Source organism: Aspergillus fumigatus, chromosome 5 (genome assembly GCF_000002655.1).
Source record: "Aspergillus fumigatus Af293 chromosome 5, whole genome shotgun sequence".
Taxonomy (NCBI): Eukaryota; Fungi; Ascomycota; class Eurotiomycetes; order Eurotiales; family Aspergillaceae; genus Aspergillus; species Aspergillus fumigatus.
In genome coordinates this window covers 3228667-3247527 of record NC_007198.1, presented here as the reverse complement: position 1 = coordinate 3247527, position 18861 = coordinate 3228667, and the positions used below count along the sequence as shown (strand labels likewise).

The following is an 18861-nucleotide window of genomic DNA, read 5'->3' as shown; positions in this document are numbered from 1 at the left end:
AATTGCTGTAGGGATGAACAATTGTAGCGTGATGTATGCTGCAGGTACAGCAGTCCTACTCGAAGTCCACATGCCCATGAACTACAGGCAAACACCTGTAAACGATCGAATACATCCCATAACTCGAGCTGTATCACTTCCTTTGAATCGGGGAATTGCAGATTGGTAACCCTTACAGCTATCCATGTTGGGGCTATGTCTGCTTGAAGGATAAAGGTACTGTGCGCAGTGAAGCTACGGGATGATCCAAGTTCGTATGTCCAATGTAACCATCGAGATTCATATAGTCATAGTCAGTGAGCTGACTCTAAGCCAGGAACATCCCATCCGATATCTGCATTTGCGATATAACAGCAGCCAAAAAGCAAGTCTCAGGTTTTCCATACCATCCGAAACTCCATGCGTACGCCAATGCACTAAACCAACAAACATCGCCTGATAACAAGCAACCGCTAAAAGCAACAGAAACGACGATTCATCATGAATCGAAAATAGGCCCAAAGGCGGGTATCCCCCCGCTTTCCAAGTCGAAGACAACTCTCTTCGTGACGACGGGGTTGCTGATGACGCAGACGGCCTCGGCTTCGAATTCAGTGTATAACCTCCGGATGATGGGGAGCATATCTACTCTCCCGGATTGATTTGTCTCGATGATCACAGGGTCGTCATCTAGCTTCTTGACGAGATTGAAGACATCCCGCCCGTATGTTCTGAGGGGGGAACGGGTTTGCCATACCACCCGGAGAGCGGGACGATTTTCATCGCCAAGGAAAGAGAGGCAGGGACCGATGCCTGAGCCCGTTGTGACGATGATAATGCGCTTGAAGACCCGCATGGCGTAAGCGAAGCCGTAGATGAGAACACCGCGTTTCCAGAGGTGTTTCGGGGGGCATTTTATGCGGGCACTGGTCCAGTCGCCTGCTCTTGAGACCAGGCACGAGAAGCTCGCTCCGTCGGGATCAGGGAAGGTGGCAAAGCCGTGCCAGTCTTGCAAGGGGTGCGTGGCTAGCTGGATGCCCTTGCCGAAGGTGGTGCTTGTGTGGTTCATGTGCAGCCTGACCGCGTGCGGGGAAAGGGTTTCCCCAACGACGGAAACTTTGCGGAGGAGAAGCCATGGGTGGATGATAGCGAGGACGGTAATCACGAGAAACCAGAAAGCTGGGAGATGGAGAAGGAAGGTCCCCAGAGGTTGGTTGGCAGCGCGACTGGCCTCACCGGAAAAGACGAGCAGGAGGATGACGAAGAGGACCACCACGACCCAAGCCGAGAAGCGATGCGTAAGCTCGAACCAGTCGTGCTTCTTCATGCGGAAGGCCGGGTGGGCGACGAGGATGATGGCGAGCAGTAAGGCTAGGATGATGTAGGAGAGGACCACAGGCAGGATTGAGAAGGCGGCGTTGCCCGCTCCAGCCGCTGGTGACCAGTACTCCTTTGACATCAGGCCCACGAAGCCTGCATACCAGAGGAAGGAAGCGATGCCGCACCCACTGTGGACCCCGCCATAGTGGTACACTTTGGCCGCGACGCGGCGCAGCCGCAACGGCGCGGACCGTGGAATCGAGCAGACAATGACAAAAATGGCATTGACCACCAGCGGCTGCCGGGCGAGGCCACAGGCAAGTACGTTGGCCGCCGTGGCGTTCACAAGGGCCAGTAGCTTTCGGTCTGCCGTCATGACAGCAATGAAGACAGCCAGGTTGGCGAGGAAAACTAGGGAGAAGAGACGCCGGTAGATGTCGAGAGCGGTATATCGTATGGACGAGATGAAGGCGTGTCTCTTCTTGCGGGCACCGCCCTGCGCTTCGAGGTCAACTTCCTTCGACGAGACATTTTTCTCGGCGAGAATTTTGGCAATCTCCTTCTCGACGTCGACCAGTGTGACGTTGCTGGGATGTGACGAGTGGGACCTGCACTTGGCAGGGGGAGGTATTGAGATTTCACTCTTCTCTGACCAGGACATGTTGCTTGTGTGAAATGAAGACATGGATGGAAGGATGCGGAGGATGCCAGCACCGGTGGTATAGAGGTATGAACAGTGAAAGCCACACTTGATAGCAACACACACGGTAGTATGACGGCACCCTGCGCCTTTTGAGTCCTGACTCGCGATGTCATACCCAGATGGAGCTATTGCCCGAACTGTGCACCTACATTAGACAATCGAATAGTCTCTAGGCCATTCGTAAAGTTCGTGGCATCCGCTATGGCACTGTGCCGCATGCATGGACCTCGGCAAGCTTCCGTCGAGAGACTGAATTTCCTTTTTTTTTTTCTGGCCATCCACCATGGTCTGAGGGTGTGATATCACCCTACGGAGCTCCGTTCCGCATCACTAGTTACCTTCGAGGGCTGTACCAATGAGCGGCCCAAGGTGGCATCACGACGCCCTTGCCTCAGCTCCTCTTTTCCCAAAAGTGGTATATCAGGGAACCAATGATAATGGCACAGAGAGGGGAGCTCGACCCATCTGGTGACGAATTGGGTGAACCGCAGGCTGCATCAGGCGCAGCTTAGGAAGAGAGATATCAGACTTGAGTGGCTCATGCAGCCCGGTCAAGGTTGCATGAAGAATCCTGATCAGAGAACAGGGCGCCAGTAAGGAACGTGAGTATCAGTGGCGTTCGCATGGTCCACCGGTCAAGCCCGTTCAAGGATCAGAAATTACCAGGATAATGGATTCGAACCGCTCATCGGGCAGGCGGAGTTGCCAGGCGACGCAGGATCTTGCAGATCCCTTGACAGGTTCGTGAAATACGCAAATTTGCGGATCTCAGCGCACAGACGCTTACTCCAAAGATCACTGGTAGAGAGACATTGGTGGGATCACTTCATCACATTCCCAATGGGCGGGCTGGCTGGTCGGGGCTGGGTATAGCGGTGGGTTGTAGCCCGTGGGTGGTGGGTACAGTGATAGTGGCACGAATTTGGAACGAGCCAAAAGTCACTTTGTTGAGCCATCTATCCACATCGAGACTCAATGCAAGCAGATCCTGCACGGATATCCGGGATCTGATCGACCGGACGTCAGGCTGACATGGATCACGGATCTGAACGAGCATGGCGTGGGAGGGGTGGCCTGTGGAATGTAGATCATCCCTTGATGGCTTTCTGCAACTACGAAGTAGTTTCCCAAAAACTGAGGAAAAGCGATGGTATGACTGGTAGACGCAACCGAGGTCACTACTACTAGGGATTCCACAACGGGAGGAGAAGACCGAGATAGCGTTGGGGGTTCAGCTGGACAAGGGAGGGACTTGTGGACTAAGGACACCAAGGACAGCTCGTACAGCAAGAAAAAAAGTGGATACAATGAGATAGGCAGAATGCTATGAAATGACGGTGACGGACCAGCTGAAAGGGCAATTGGAGTCGATTAGATGAAGATGAAGAAGTTGCTGGAGTGATGGAGTGATGGAGTGATGTAGTGATGTGAGATGGGGGGAAGAAAGAGGCCACTCGTGCGCAGAGATTGGCTCGATAAAGTTATGGAGTCAGAGGACGATCCCAGGACACTCCGGCTGGGTCTGAACATGTTCGTCTGAACAACAACACTACGACGACTAGACTACTTGATACCTTGCTAGTAACTACCAAGAACAGACATTAGCTCAGAGATCTATTACTCTACGACTTTTTTCCCTTTTTACTGACCCACCCTGATCCGATCTGGATGCGTACAGAGAGTGTGGGTTTCATTCGCTGCAGCTTCTCACAAGCGTCAGGCCGAGAACGATCAGCGAGGCGCTGATCTGGAAAGTCTTGTCCAGGTGATTTGATGATTCTGATCAGGAGCCGGGATTAATCATGCTGATTCCGATGATTTTAGACTAAGATCGAGGCTGATACCGACGGTGTTTGGGGGTTTGCGCCACGCCTGCTGGCAATTCCAAATCATGGAGATCTCGCGTCCACGGAAATTGGAAATTATCGCATAGGATCACTTCGTCGTGACAACTACCTAAAGATTTGAAATAGAAGATTCAAATGCAAATGGCAAGCTATATATCACTGCGTCTCCCCATGGAGCAAAAGGATAGCTTTTTTTCTTCGCATCTTCGTCAGTCTTAGCTTCGCCGGCTCTACAAACGACGGGACGCCCGGATTCACCACCGACTACGGAGTAGCTCCTATACATTTGTTTCTCCTCCTCCGTTTGCTTTTCCTTGTCAAAAAGACTTTGAAGAATGGGACTCTGGGAAAGATCAGCGGCAATTGCCGGGCCAGGAGCTCGCAGTCCAAGCTGTCCGAGTCCTGAAGCTCACGATGTATACACCGACTTGTTGACCTTTTGCTTCGACGGCCCCAACCAGTACGACCAGCAACGACCGATCTTCATAGACGCCCAAGACCCCTCGCGTTCACTCAATGCCAGTCAGTTTCGGCTGCTGGTCCGAACACTCATAGCCGGACTCAAGGCTCATCATGTGCAGCACGGAGACTGCGTATTGGTCCATTTGGGAAATTCTGTATGGAGTCCTGCAAAACCCCACTCTGCTCTGCTTTCTCACCGAGTTTTACGCCACCTTCCGGTTTTGTACTTGTTGGAGCTTTAGCTTTTGTTCTTCCTGCGTTCTTTGCGGCGGGCTAATGTACTAATGATTTCTCGTGCATGCAGATCATATACCCCGCACTGTTTTTCGCTATCATCGGCGCTGGCGGTGTGTTCATGGGCTCCAATTCTCGCAGCCAACCTCAAGAACTCGAGCATATCCTGCATTTGGCAGATCCGAAGCTGATCATTACGTCGCGCGATGCTCTCCCCAACGTTCTCAGCGTCTCCGCCGCCCGTGGAATGCTCTCGAGCCAGGTGTGTTTGCTGGATGAATACGCTCCCAACCATATTGCCCAGTTGCTTTTGTCGGGCCCGCAGGCCTTGGTTCCGGACAACGACGCTGTGTATCTGAATTTCGCGCAATTGCTCAGCTATGGAGAGAACGACTGGGTGCGATTCAATGACCCGGAGATCGCAAAGTCGACGCCGGCCGCCATGTTCTCCACCAGCGGGACGGGCGGCCTGCCCAAGGGAGCCCTGCTTTCGCATCATGCAATCGTATCACATCACCTCAGCATCAACTATGATGTCCCCTACGTAGTTACACGGCTCATCTCTCTGCCGATGTTCCATCTGTTCGGGTCGCTCTGGACGCACATTTTCCCCATCCGTTACGGCCAGCCGCTCTTCGTCCTCCCGCGCTTCGAGCTGACCCAGTATGTCGCCGCCATCTACCACTACCAGATCACGGAGACCTACATGGTCCCCGCCATGATTCACGTTTTCAATCGCAGTGCCCCCCCGATCGCAGATTACATGAGGACGCTGCGGTACGTCGGCGTGGCGGGTGCGCCCATCGACGGCCCTTCGATGGAGCAATTCCAGCGGCTCCTGCACCCGCACGCGCGCGCAACTCAGCTCTGGGGCATGACCGAGGTCGGGGTCGTGTTTCAGACGCGATACGGCGAGCAAGGGAACCCCGGCAGTATCGGACGCCTGCTACCTGGATACGAGGTGCGACTGGTCGGTCAGGACGGGAACGTGGTGCAGGGGGAGTCTCGACCGGGGGAGCTGTATGTGCGCGGGTCCGGGGTGCTGATGAGCTACAAGGGCCGCAACGACGCCAAAGATGCCTATGGCTGGTTCCGGACGGGTGATGTGGCCTATGTCCAGAACGGGCAGTACTTTATCGTCGGCCGAACCAAGGAACTCATCAAAGTGCGAGGGTAAGTTTTTTTTTTCCTCGCTTCCGTCAGTGCGGCTCGGAGTACTAATCGGGAAATAGATGGCAAGTTGCCCCCGCTGAACTGGAAGCGGTTCTCCTCAAACACCCCGGCATCGAAGACGCCGCCGTCACAGGCGTCACCTCCAAAGATGGTAGCACAGAATTACCCCGCGCCTTCGTGGTCCGAGCCAAGGGACCAGCTGCAAATCGACTGACAGCGGAAGAAGTCTACCAATTCGCACGCCGTCAACTGGCCAGCTACAAGGCGCTAGACGGGGGGATTGTCTTTGTCGAGGAAATCCCCCGCACGGCCAGCGGGAAAATTCAGCGCTTCAAGCTCTCGCAGATGAACACGTACCGCGACATGGTATCTAGTCTGCTGGCGCGGTTTAAGGGAGCCGCTAGTGGATTGGGGGGGCTGGGGTTGGTGCACAAGGGCCGTGTGGCCGTGTAGTTCACCCTAAGGTACCAGTCACTTTTATTTTCCCCTTAGTTTCTTGCAGTTTTCCAGGGCTACGGTCAACAGGCGTGGGCATAAGGCATAGGCGCAGGCGCTGATGGGATTGATTTTTGTTTATATTTGGGGTTTTTATTTTATTCTATGAATATATGTATGAACCTACGTCCAGAGTACAGTACCTAGTTACTTGGACAGTCACACTACGTATAGCGAGCAGATGATAGAATGACAGCGAACAATATCGACCTACGGAGTAAATCTCCAATTCTCAACCAAATGCACAAACTAGTATATCCAACCAATCAAACATGCAATCTTGTCCCAAAAAACCAGAATTTGTCATTGTGGGTTTTTAGTTCTAGTTCCGGTTCTGGTTCTGGTTCTGGCCCCGCACGCTTACCTTAGCCTTAGTCTCCCAGTGTGTTTATTTCTCGCAAGCTCATCCTGGCCTGGCGTGCTGCACTCAAATCTCGGCTCCGCTGGCCGGAGTCGGAAACCAAGATAATGTGGCGCAGGCGCAACAATCTCAGTATGGAGTTCCCCCAGTCACCGCCTGGGAAAGGGAGGAGCTACTGCAAACACTGGCGAACATGGTGCGTAAGCATTGACTCTCGCTGAGATGCTGTAGGGGCCTCTCTCCCCTTGCATCATAAGCTTATGCACAGTGCGTCTACCATGCATGTGTCAGGTAGGAAATTCCTCCCCTCACGTAGTTACACATACGTGTGATACAGTCTATTTACCATAGTCACGGGCTCGAGGACGGACCCGAGCACTCGAGGCAAAGGTGCGGACACTGTTATTCTCGAACGGTGTATTGTCGTGTACGTACGGAAGTAGAGTTTTGGGCTCATGCTCACCGATACACAAAACACCCAGTAGAGTAAAGATGGCGAGGAGGATCCGTCAACACCAAGATTGTCCAATCCCATTCTGGTTCATGGATATCTTGCTCCAGAATGCGAAATCGCATGTGAAAACGCGATGCACCACGCAAGGTACCTACTTCCTTGCAATCCTCAGGCATCGGTTACGATGCATGACCTGTGGCCTTGAGCAGATTGGACTTGGTTTATGGGCATTGAGGCATGTGCATAGGTATCGTATTCTCAGATGAGTTCAAAAGAAACGGGTTATGAAATGACCCGACCCGACTAACCAAACAATAGTACTTTGGGTACACAACATGTGAAAATGCTTCCTCGAGAGGGCCAATCATTGCTGGGAAAGTACTGGATCTTGATGGAATACAGCATGTAGTGTATCCTGATCACGAACTAGTCGAACACCGAGTCAGTCCTTCGCTTGATAGTGTCCTTGTGTTGTACAAAATCTACTGGCTTACAGCGCATACCTTGGTTCATTGCTTTAGGTTTCAACCGCCCGAGAGACTTTGCGATTAACGGGTTCGAGGGCGAACCTCGGCGTGCCTCTCTGGGTATATTGTATCAAACGGAGTACTTTGGCCTCTCTGCATGACTAGACCGTCATGTATACGGAGTACTACCCTTGCTTCTCTTCCCTCTACATCCTGTTTTAACTCTTCTCAAATAAATAATGGAAAAAAAAAGACCAAATAATTGTGCAATTGACGCCTAGAACGGCTGCTGGTCAACTCCTGCCACCACGACGCCGAGTCGGCTCATTGGATTGGGTGCGATCATATAACGCCAAGCGCGTGATATCTGATCGAGATGATCAGCCTAATGTCATACTGAGCGGAATAGATTGATCGACACCTTTACCGCATGCCTCAACCAGACGACCAGGTTCATGGATGTAATTAGAGTTGGTACAAAGTACCATCAATCTACTGGAATAAACAGTGGAGGGAACTTGACTGAGGATCGCCATGAGCCCGTGACAAGATTTTAAGATAGCAACAGCTTATCCAAAGACCCAGAAACGATGCCAACTGAGCCGACCGATCCGCTCAGCTCTTTACTATGTACTTTTTTCTTTCTCTGGATTGAGTCTGATCTGAATTCTGAATGGGTGTCTGACGTTCACACTATTGACTTTTAGCGCAAATAGTTCTTACAGACTCTCCACCTTATGGCGCAGGCGCACCAGCCACCTGTCCAGTGCTAGGACATCTTTCGAGATCGAGCTGGAATCATACATTTCTCTGAATTAGTGCAATCATTCTGGTGTAGCCATGTTGATCAGAGGCCTTTGCCGGACAATTGTATCGCGAACGTCCGGTCTGGTCCTCAAAGTGTACAATATCATGAGCGACGATCATTCGGCTGTTATGCCGGTTACCCGATACGGCAATCGACACGGCCCGCTGGGCAGCGGTCACCGCCTCTCCCATCGAGTATCCCGCGCCATGGGCAACTTGGGATGATAGCGTAGTAGATTGTCAATCCTGTTGGGCCAGATGAATAGAAGACGGGATATGTGGGTTACAATAAATGGTCAACCCCTCATCATCGACGGCTTGGTAGCCTTGGTTCCCTAGTGAACAGCGCTGGAACAAGCCACGCCTCCACGTCCTCGACCTCGCTGATCACCTTTTGCGAAATGGGGCTTGAAAGATGCCTCCAGTCAAGCGAATCGCTGATCCTTCAAGAACCTTACAACCTTGGTCGGCACGGGACCGGACGTCCGGAACCCTCGCTCCAAGTTAAAGATTAACCCAAACGGGCAGGTCGAGGATAGCGCATCTTCCTCTTGGAGCGAACTGCACTGGCAAATATCCTGAATGATTCATGCAGGCCTGCCATTTCCTTGGATGCCAGACGAGGTGCCCGATGAGGTGCCCTGACAGACAACCCATCGCGGTCGTCCTTGGTATCGGGGTTTGCATTCCCAGGTCAGCCATACGTTCACCTGCACAAGGCAGGGTCCCCTCGGGCAGCAACTGCGGATTGCAATGCTTTCAGAAATTCGGCCAACTGGGCGAGCATGTGCTGCACTTGCTTCGAAATGAACTTTCCATTCGCGGCAATCTCACATCAAGTGACGCGCCAGTCTCACAAACCCCAATGTCGTTGGTAACCTTCCAGCATTTGTGTCGAGAACATCCCAGTCAGGACGGGCGGTGCGACTCACGTTGGCCGCACGTCGTAGTGATTCTTATCCGGTCGACCAGGATCGGAGGACTAGTCCTATACATCTCGACGACATGCACACCCCTGAGTGCTATGCAGTAGTGTATCATTCTCGCCATTCGTATGCTTTCCTGGCTTCAAGCAGTGAGCATTAGCGCCAATACGCAGTCGGAATAATCCCCGAGGATCTATCCCCATCTCGTGATGCGACGAGTTGAAAAGTCATGATGAATCTGCCCAGCACGAGTCTTGAGCGAGTCATGTTCAGACCCTTCTTCTCCAATATTTGATTTCGGACCGCGGCCTCGTAACGGCGACATCAGGACTGAAGGGCAAGAACCTTGCAGGTGGCATATTGCACAGTAGACATTGGTTAAGCTTCGAGTTCGGGCGGCGCTTCAGTAGAGCGGCCTTCACATTATGTATGTACATGCTGGTGCCCTTTCCGACCTCCATACGGGCGCGAATGCGGTGAAACGTCGTTGTTGCTAACGTCCACCTAGAGCTTCGCGGGGTGTATGCCGTGTCTTCGAACAATTGTATTGTTTCACGGCACCAGCAGAAACGAGCTCGCTTATGCAAAGTTCCACATCGCCGCTGCGGTCTGAGTCGACTTGACTGCTGACGTCCTGACGTGGGAGATGTGCCCGTGCCGGGATCATCCCAGAAGATCCTGGCAATCGCAGCCAGCCATGAGCAACTCCAAAGGAGTAATCAACAGCGATATTGCAACAGCTTCTCAAGGGTAAAAATACCTGCCTAGAACTTCTGCTCCCTTCCAACCGCGGCGGTAGAATGCGTAGGGAACGATGGTGCGATATTGCCCCGGCCTTTGTGGCTTAAAAGATACCGTATCCTTTCCACCAAACACCCCAGATCAACGGCCCCAGTGCGCCTAAAGCAGCTGCACCGACTGGAATTTCCAGAATGCTCCAGACCCATAAAGTTCCGATGGCAGGGGCTCGCTTCATAACAGCATAGTATGGGTCCTCGTTGGTCATAGTCATCAGCTTGGTTCCCAGGAGGACGGCAACAGGCAGAAATGCCATTGTCCGCATACTAGGATGGAAAAGCAACTTTCGAACGAATGAAAGCGTAAGCTTGTCTTGAGACCAAGGGAAGAGTGAGACTTTCTCCTCCTTCGTACTCCCTCTATGCATGGATACGATGTGTCCGTGAGCAAGATGGACAAGCAACGTCAGAATGGGGAATGCAATAAATGCAGACTCGCGCAGGAGCTTTTCCAATTCGATCGTTTCCGCATATTGGTGAGCCGCCAGGTAGGCCAATGTAAGGTGTAATGTCGTCAGTGGCACGGAGAGTAGGAGCGTGTCGATTAATGGAGGAATCGGCGCATCATCACCGTTGTCAGCTGTGTCCGGCTCGATCTGCGAGTCCTCGGTCGCTGGTCCTGCTCGGTCACCCTCATCTCTTTGTTCCTTAGAGAGCATTGAAGGGTCGAACTGGGAAATCTTGCCAGATAACGGATCCACGGACATGAATTGTGTTTCTGGACCTAACTTTGCAGTATTCCTCTGTTCCTTGCTCAAGATATCATTTTGTCTTTCAGCAATGAGTTCCACCAACGTCCTTCCTCTCGGTACGTTGTCGGGGGAAGGTTTTTGAGGATGGGCTAATGGGATCGAAGATGGATCGAACGAGGAGTCAGGGGTAGAAGCTGCGGATGTTGCTGTGGCTGCTGCTGCTCGTCGCTGTTTTCGATTCCTAGGACCCTCCATCTTGGTTAGAATACTTCCTGGAATGTTCGCAAGGCTGTAGACTTGTGGGTGATGGCCTTCGTGGAGAATAGGATAAGGGTTTAGCATCTGTTGAAAGAGGAATCGAAAAGATAACAAAACGACAGGATCGCCTCGGACTTAGCGGGGTTACCTTTGTATGTCTACTTTGCCTACAATACCAGACTCTCGGTCTCACACTCTCACCAAGTAGTATTTATAGATAGCCATTAGAAGAACAGCACATATCTTGGAACATCCATCGTTCAATGATTTTTTGAACACTCAAGACGCATCATCCCCGTTTCTCTTTCCTTTTTCCAATTACATAATCGACCAGAACTTCAAAATATAGTGTGACACTCCATGCTTCATTCTGCCGCCTTCGGTCAGACCAGCTTAGCCAGCTTGGTAAAGAGCCGGGCCGGCAACTATATGAGGATTGATGCTGCTGATATTGAACGGAGTCACGAAAAGATCAGTGTCCGTGATTGCGATAAAGATGGTACCATTGAGCGCTGGGTCGCCGGCATATGTCGACAGGTCAGGCTGAATGGTGGTTCCATAGCTTGAATTGCCACTGGTGGTTAGTGTCGAGTAGGTGACGTTCAACTGCGAAGCCCACAGGACGTAACTCGGGCATCCCGCAGTTGTGTTCGTGATGTAGCTGTTGTTCGGACCCACACCCTTGCCCGGAGCGTCCCACGACAGGGTGACTGTTCGGCCTGGGTAGGAGAGGGGGCTTGTTCGATTATGGGTAATTGCCGGGCTGCAGCTTTCTCCCACGGCCGTCTTGTTCAGACATGACTCGGGCCCGGTCACGTTCCGGCTAGCCAAAGTGTTCATACCACCATCTGCAAGTGTTTCATTAACCGAAGACGATCCATTGACCCGGTAAGGATTTGGCTGGTTCTCGATATACAATGACGGGAAGTTCTGCCATGCCAGTCTCGTCTGGTTGGCAGGACAGTAGCTGATATACGGAGCCAACAGTGTCCATGCCCAGGACTGAGGCACCCCAACCTCGAACCACACAGGCATTGGGAAGAGACCTTCAAACTGGCGGAAGATCATCTGCTGACGAGCCTCTGTGGTGACAGTCTGGGTCAAGAGGCCAGCTGCCTCTCGTGAATCCAAGTGAGGCAAGAAGCCGTAAACACCAGCTTCTCCAAAGCGGGTGAGCTTTTGGCAGAAGTCGATGAACTCATGGACGGTGGCATAAGGATAATTGTAGACACATTGTCTAGGAGCCTGATCACCCAGGATGTTGGTCAGCATTGTTGCATGTCCAGCCTCCTGGTCAGCCATGAATTCAATCAAGAATCGGTCTTCTGCCGTGAGACCAGCGGCAGTAAATTCCGCTACAGAGAACCGAGCCAGACCATCATGGAACAGGTCCAGCTCAATGTACTCTTGGTAGAGCACAAGGGCCTGGCAGCGGTCAGCTACTGTTCTCCCAGCTAATCGATAGAAACCTACCAGTGATTCATAATCAAAGTCGCTTTTTGCGTTGGAGATAGGAGTTGTGCCGTTCGTCCCAACGCCGCCTGCCGGCGTAAAAGGAGCCGGCTGGAGGTCATGGAGCTTTCCATCGCTTGGATAGCTGGTAGCTCCTGGAGCCGGCCCCAAAGTCGAGATCCCAGAACCAACGGAGCTGGCGCGCTCGGCTCCACTGGTCGTGGGGGTCGCGGTATAGGAAGAGTGCGGTAACGAGGTCGTGTGGCTCAAAATAGGTGGCTCTGAACTAGGGCCGTCGGCTCTCCTCACATTAGGGCCTGCGAAGGTGTAAGGTAGCCCACCCAGCACATTGATCAGCAGAAAGTGTCTCCAATTCATAGTGATGGTTAAAAAGGGCGATATCCTCCTGACATCCAGAAGGTAATTGAGATGCTACCCAGTGATGTGCTAGGGAACCTTTCCAGTGCCCAGAGTGCAGAGTTGCGAAGCTACATACGAGGGCAGACCTGCCTTTAAGATGTGATCAGAGGCAGGGGTTTCGCAATTGACGCAACGAAATTGTGACCAAGACATGACGCTGTCCCTCATGTTTGCTGATGTTTCCATATCTGAGCAACTACCCATAGCATCGTTCCAGCGTCATAACTTGATTTGTCTCACAAACCCCCAAATCAACATCGGAGCTTCTGTTCCAGAGGATCGCATCCCAAGTACCCTAATAGTGACATCGATTCATGGTTAAGTAGCCAACACCAAGAAATGTCGTCATGTTCGGGTACGGTCTACCATGAACAAATGATTCATGGTAGAAGGCTGGAGTAGCTGTATAGCTCCGGATCTGAGATTCCTTCTCAGCTATCAGACCGAATTTCTTTATGCATTCAAAAACTTATAGACAGCATACGTGATGCGTCAAGCATTGAGCAATCGGTGGCCCGCAACCACGAGCAGCATGGAATTCGTCTGCAACATCCAGTATTCACGGGTCATGACAGATACCGCGAAAGGTCTGCTTTGTATAACAGGTTAACCTTCCGATATTCCGATCCTATCAATTGATCACGTATGTTGCATGTCCACATTAAAGAGGATGTAGCGGATCTCCTGGTTGCGTATGACGTGGGATCAAGATCACCAAAGTGGGCATGAAGGAAGTGTCATCCGAGGAGTAAATTATCACCCGGAATGTTAATGAGGCGCCGAATTCGTGATTAATTAATTCAGAAATAGATACTCAGACATTGAAGTGGTTCCTTCCACTCCCACCTTTGTCTTGGTCGGGGTTTGTTCCAAGTGAAGATTGATTGATCATCAGAAAGAGACCGATTTTACATGAGATGGGATTCAGGTAGGCATATTGACTTTCCCGGCTTTCCGATCTGAAACTGTCGGGAAGTCTTGAAGCATAAACTGTAGATAATCGTCCATAGCATGCTTCGCGTTACAAGAATTCATTGGCTGTCAGTCGCATATCTCTGGCCTTGTCAACATGGGATGCGATCATCATTATTGTACTTACTGATCCCAGTCGCGGCTCCATGGACTATTCTGGACGCTGTTTTCTAGACTCGACGAATTTCGATAAACCTAGGTTTAGCGAAGGATGAGAATCATCAAGGAGTATTGCCGGAGCGTGGGATTTCCCCACATCGGCCATGTTTGCGAGATGCGGGGGTGTTGTATGACGCCAGATTTTCTAAAAGAGACAAATCGATTGTTTCCTCACTACGGAAGGCCATAGAACCTTGCTCTATATGACTGGAGCAACTCCAATTCTTTCTCTGGAAATTGAACACCACTTTTACCCGATATTGAACTCCGCCATTGGTAGTGCCCTTAGTGGTCCATCATTATCACCATGTCGCACCTACAAGCTTCGAAATTGTTCTCCATCCAGGGATGTGTTGTTGTTGTCACAGGGGCTGGAAGTGGTGAGACTCCTTAGAGAAATTAGTCCTTTGATCTGAAATGCGTTGTCGATTCTTCTCCGCCATTGCAACCCAAATTGCATTCGTACCTAGATTTGGAAGAAGATCCTATAAACACTGACACAAGCTTTTAACAGGTTTGGGACGTACAATGGCCCTTGCACTAGATGCGAACGGTGCCTCGAAGGTCTTCATCATTGGCCGACGCGAAGACAAGCTACAAGAGACTGCATCCCTCGCAATCAACAAAACAATCATACCCATCAAGGGCGATGTCTCATCTAAGGAATCACTACAGGCGGCCTACGACTCCATCGCATCTCAGACGGACCATGTCGACCTCTTGATCGCGAACAGCGGTGTGATGGGTCCTTCTGCTCGCCCGCCTGCCGCAAAAGAAGACGGCTCAAAACCAAGTCTCTCAGAAGTCCGCGATCAGCTATGGGCTGTACCCATGGAGGAATTTTCCAGGGTCTTCGACATCAACGTCACAGGGTCATACTACACTGTTCTCGCTTTTCTACCTCTGCTGGAGGCAACGAATAAGAGAAGACCGGCACCTGAGAAGGATAAGCTCTCCCCACCGACTGCGCAGGTTATCATCACCAGTTCGATTGCAGGTTTCATTCGGCAAGTGCCCTTCAGTTTCGCATACAGTCTTTCCAAGTCTGCAACGAATCATCTTGTCAAGATGCTTTCGACGACGCTCAGCTCGTACGACATTCGAGTCAATGGCATTGCGCCAGGCCTGTATCACTCGGAGATGTCTGCGTCAGCATTCAAGGGCGGAGATAGGGGCATTTCTGACGGGTCGTTCCCGCGCGAAAGGATTCCCCTCACGAGGGGTGGAAGTGAGGAAGACATTGCGGGTCTGATTCTTTGGCTGGCGAGTGCTTCTGGTGGCTACATGAATGGTAGTATCATCGTCACTGATGGAGGACGAACCGCAGTTCATCCGGCATCCTATTAGAGCGTTGGGAAGCCCAGAACACTTTACAGATGTAGGACAAGTATCAAATACCAAGGAGGCATAGAGGATCAGTCATTGCGCTATAAGTAGTAGCTTATATTAGTCCATATCAGCCTTCGCATAGAAAGAAACTCACTCATACAATAAATGGTCAATCTTGCTCGAGATACATAGAACGCTGAATGTATACATGACTCACTTGGAGATATACATCAATAGTACGAGTCAGACTAGATAGTTGCTGTCAATCGTTGCACAAGATAGTCTCCGGCGGTAATTCCTGGGTATTTCTTTTTCTGGCTAGTTCCTTCCCCGAACGTCCCCGGTAGGGCATCAATAAACTTGTTCTTATTAGGATTGCAGAAGTATGCGATACTGTATCGCGCCGGGTATGTATCTGAGGAGTCATCTCCGTCGACACCTGCAATACTTGAAGGCTCGACAACGCGATGACGAGTACTCTTGATGATATCGTTGGACCACCGAGCTAGTAGGTCACCAGCATTGACGACGACTGTGTCTGCGATGGGCGTAGCATCGACAAAGGTGCCCTTGGGACTCCGTACCTGCAACCCTCCACGACGATCTTGGAACAGGAGCGTGATAGATCCATAATCACTGTGCTCTGCAGCACGAACCTGTCCTGAGTTCTTCTTGAAGACATCTTTGGGCACAGATGGGTAATGCAGCAGACGGAGATTATTATCTCCCGCATCCACGAATTCATCAAAGTAGTGCTCTGGTAAGTTCAATCCAAGAGCGATGGCCCGCATGACCTCTGTATGCAGGGATTTGCACATTCCGAAGAATAACTGAATCACTTTCTTGAACTCCTTCCCCTCGTCATCGATATGGTCTGGCCATCGATTAGGATGACCTTCAACATCATCGCGACCAATCTCCATTGTCTCCTTAAGATCTGGTGTCGCCAGTCTAGCGGCATCTTTGTCGACATTATCTTCAGGTAAGCTCAGCTTCTCTCGTCCCGTCTTCACGTAACCACGGTTCGACTGCGGAGAAGTCCAGCACAAACTGTCTTTCTGATCCTGGGGGCGAGCGAAGAAGCGGGCTGATGTCTCAAATACCTGGGATACTGTGGAAAATGGGATTCCATGGTTTTTTAGGTAGAGAAAACCAGATGTCTTGAATGCATTTGTGATGGAAACAGCAACAGCATGTTTGTCAGACGGTGTTCCTTTCAGGAAGGGCCCAAAATCAATGACCTGTAATGACAATGTAAGTGGGGAGGGAGACACATATCATACGAATACCCAGCAGATTGATAATTTTAGATGATCAGAGTACTCACAGGAATGACAAGATTGTCCTTTTCAATGGCTGTGGTGATGGGATGACACGCATGGTGCGCGAGGTTGTCCATTGTTTTAACGATCTGGGTCAATCGCCGTAGGTGAAGAGCGAAACTATGTCATCAGACGAGCGTACAATCCTTCTAAGGTGTTAGAACGGCATTAGGCGTCTCCTTGCGAGCTAATGTAGAAAGGCGTCAAGCACAATCGCAGAAGATCTTCGTGAAATCACGACTTGATCATGAACCAAGGAGAAGAAAAGGAAATTAAGCAGATCAATAGAGTTGGAAGGACAGCAGCCATGGTTCCGGAGCAGATATGCTTCCCCTCCTCAGACTTAAATACCTTTCCTCATCTCCGATCAACGATGATTCACTGGAGCGGGGAAGATAAAGCCGACCTGCATGAGGTTGCTATCCGCGTCTGGGAGATAAGGTATCATTTGTTGAAACATGAGGATATTGAGGGGAGATAGGCTCTGTGGCCATTCAGCGGAAAGCAGATCCTGATGAAAAGTCACACATGTAGCTATCAATGAGATTGATCGAAAGGAGATAAGACATTGGTATGGAGTACAATTCTTGAGCCCTCGATATTTGAAGTACGAGGGACTCGACAGCAGTCCGTACATACGCTGCATAATACTCGCATCCCCTGCAGATGCATTGTTGCAGTACATCATCACGAATACCCCGCTTCGAAGATAAGAGACAAGTTAAGGCTGCTGAAGATTGAGCCTTGTTTCACTCGTTCTTCCTCATCCTCACAATCAGCTCCATTTCGAGAGATGTATGATCATTCATAAGAGTCAAAAGTCGATTGCTAACCGTTTCTTCAGCGTGGTCACCTTTACAAACCACCTTTGCTACAACCTTTTAAGACAGGCTTATTGGTCCCCAGAAAGCAAAGAGAAAAAGATGTCCTCCCCGCTCATTGTCGACATCCACACACATGTTTATCCCCCGGCGTATATGGAACTGCTCCGCTCTCGCAAGGTAGTGCCCTACGTCCACGACCCAGTAAGCGCAACACCACGTCTAGTCATCCTGTCTTCAGATGATGATCCATCGATCCCTCTCGATGAGCGTGGCCGTCCTGTCGACTCGTCCTACTGGAATATCAACGTCAAGCTGGCATTCATGCGACGCCACGGTATCAACTGCAGTGTCATTTCTCTAGCTAACCCGTGGCTGGACTTCCTCGAGCCTGACGAAGCGCAGACTTGGGCGGAACGCATCAATGATGATCTGGAGCAGACCTGTGCGCGTGTCAACCAAGCAGCAGACCCGGATAAAACGCATTCTCTTCACGAGAAAGAGACCTTGTTCGCATTTGGAGCCCTGCCGCTCAGTGCGCCTAGAGCAGACATTGTAGTAAACGAGATCAAGAGACTCAAGACGCTGCCACACCTGCGAGGTGTGATTATGGGTACCTCTGGGTTGGGCAAGGGCCTCGATGATCCAGCGCTGGACCCCGTATGGGGCGCTCTACAAGAGACAGAAACCCTGCTGTTCCTGCACCCTCACTACGGTCTACCCGATGAGGCTTTTGGCGGGCCGGAAGTAATAAACCGCTACGGCCATGTTTTGCCCCTTGCTTTGGGGTTCCCGCTCGAGACTACGATTGCCGTAGCACGGATGCTGCTTTCCGGTGTTTTCGATCGGTTCCCCCGGTTGAAGATCCTACTGGCGCATTCTGGCGGAACGCTTCCCTTCCTTGCTGGACGGATTGAGAGCTGTATTCATCACGAGCGCAAGTTCGTCGCCAATGGCGGTAATGTATCGGGTCCTCAGAGAAGTGTTTGGGATGTGTTGCAGACAAACATCTACCTTGATGCAGTGGTTTATGGTACTGCTGGCTTGAAAGCAGCCGTGACTGCGGCCGGTGGAGCGGATCGTCTCATGTTTGGTAACATCATGCACTTCGCTGAAGTCTTTTCTGCGGTCATACTGACATCTGGACAGGCACTGACCATCCCTTTTTCCCTCCACTTGACACTAACGAAGACGCCGAATGGCCTAGTGTGACGACCAACTACAAAGCAATCCACGCTGCATTTGATACAGAGAAAGAGGCAGTTGGGGCAATCTTGGGAGGGAACGCAGGACGGATTCTGAATCTCGAATAAATCAAGTTTCATACTCATATAGGTGTCAAATATCACTGCATCCTGCGTGACCCTCATGGGTCTCATGCCTCGACTGCGTCTCTATAACGGCAGAGAAC

At 51.1% G+C, this 18861-nt stretch overlaps 7 protein-coding genes across 7 annotated transcripts; 3 read left to right on the top strand and 4 right to left on the bottom strand.

Moving 5' to 3' along the window:
- Positions 1–203: 203 nt before the first annotated feature.
- Positions 204–3489, bottom strand: AFUA_5G12520 (integral membrane protein TmpA). Its single transcript, XM_748307.2, has one exon. The coding sequence runs from the start codon at positions 1982–1984 to the stop codon at positions 479–481; it is 1506 nt and encodes a 501-aa protein (XP_753400.2). The 5' UTR covers positions 1985–3489; the 3' UTR covers positions 204–478.
- Positions 3490–3526: 37 nt separating this feature from the next.
- On the top strand, positions 3527–6490 carry afeA (adenylate-forming enzyme AfeA). Its single transcript, XM_748308.2, has 4 exons — positions 3527–3767; positions 3827–4466; positions 4616–5718; positions 5778–6490. Exons 2-4 carry the CDS (start codon positions 4185–4187, stop codon positions 6169–6171), a joined length of 1779 nt encoding a protein of 592 aa, XP_753401.1. The 5' UTR covers positions 3527–3767; positions 3827–4184; the 3' UTR covers positions 6172–6490.
- Positions 6491–10072: 3582 nt separating this feature from the next.
- Positions 10073–11059, bottom strand: AFUA_5G12500 (uncharacterized protein; the record flags this gene model as incomplete). Its single annotated transcript, XM_748309.1, has 1 exon — positions 10073–11059. The coding sequence occupies one exon, from the start codon at positions 11057–11059 to the stop codon at positions 10073–10075; it is 987 nt and encodes a 328-aa protein (XP_753402.1).
- A 98-nt stretch (positions 11060–11157) lies between these two features.
- AFUA_5G12490 (ferritin-like domain-containing protein) lies at positions 11158–13939 on the bottom strand. Its single transcript, XM_748310.2, has one exon. It carries the CDS (start codon positions 12803–12805, stop codon positions 11369–11371), a length of 1437 nt encoding a protein of 478 aa, XP_753403.1. The 5' UTR covers positions 12806–13939; the 3' UTR covers positions 11158–11368.
- A 213-nt stretch (positions 13940–14152) lies between these two features.
- Positions 14153–15325, top strand: AFUA_5G12480 (SDR family NAD(P)-dependent oxidoreductase; the record flags this gene model as incomplete). Its single annotated transcript, XM_748311.2, has 2 exons — positions 14153–14358; positions 14493–15325. Exons 1-2 carry the CDS (start codon positions 14286–14288, stop codon positions 15323–15325), a joined length of 906 nt encoding a protein of 301 aa, XP_753404.1. The 5' UTR covers positions 14153–14285.
- Positions 15326–15555: 230 nt separating this feature from the next.
- On the bottom strand, positions 15556–17119 carry AFUA_5G12470 (isopenicillin N synthase family dioxygenase; the record flags this gene model as incomplete). Its single annotated transcript, XM_748312.2, has 2 exons — positions 16635–17119; positions 15556–16548 (listed from the first exon to the last, which is right to left on the bottom strand). The coding sequence occupies exons 1-2, from the start codon at positions 16704–16706 to the stop codon at positions 15556–15558; spliced, it is 1065 nt and encodes a 354-aa protein (XP_753405.1). The 5' UTR covers positions 16707–17119.
- Positions 17120–17277: 158 nt separating this feature from the next.
- AFUA_5G12460 (amidohydrolase family protein) lies at positions 17278–18763 on the top strand (the record flags this gene model as incomplete). Its single annotated transcript, XM_748313.2, has 2 exons — positions 17278–18543; positions 18600–18763. Exons 1-2 carry the CDS (start codon positions 17427–17429, stop codon positions 18761–18763), a joined length of 1281 nt encoding a protein of 426 aa, XP_753406.1. The 5' UTR covers positions 17278–17426.
- Positions 18764–18861: the final 98 nt, after the last annotated feature.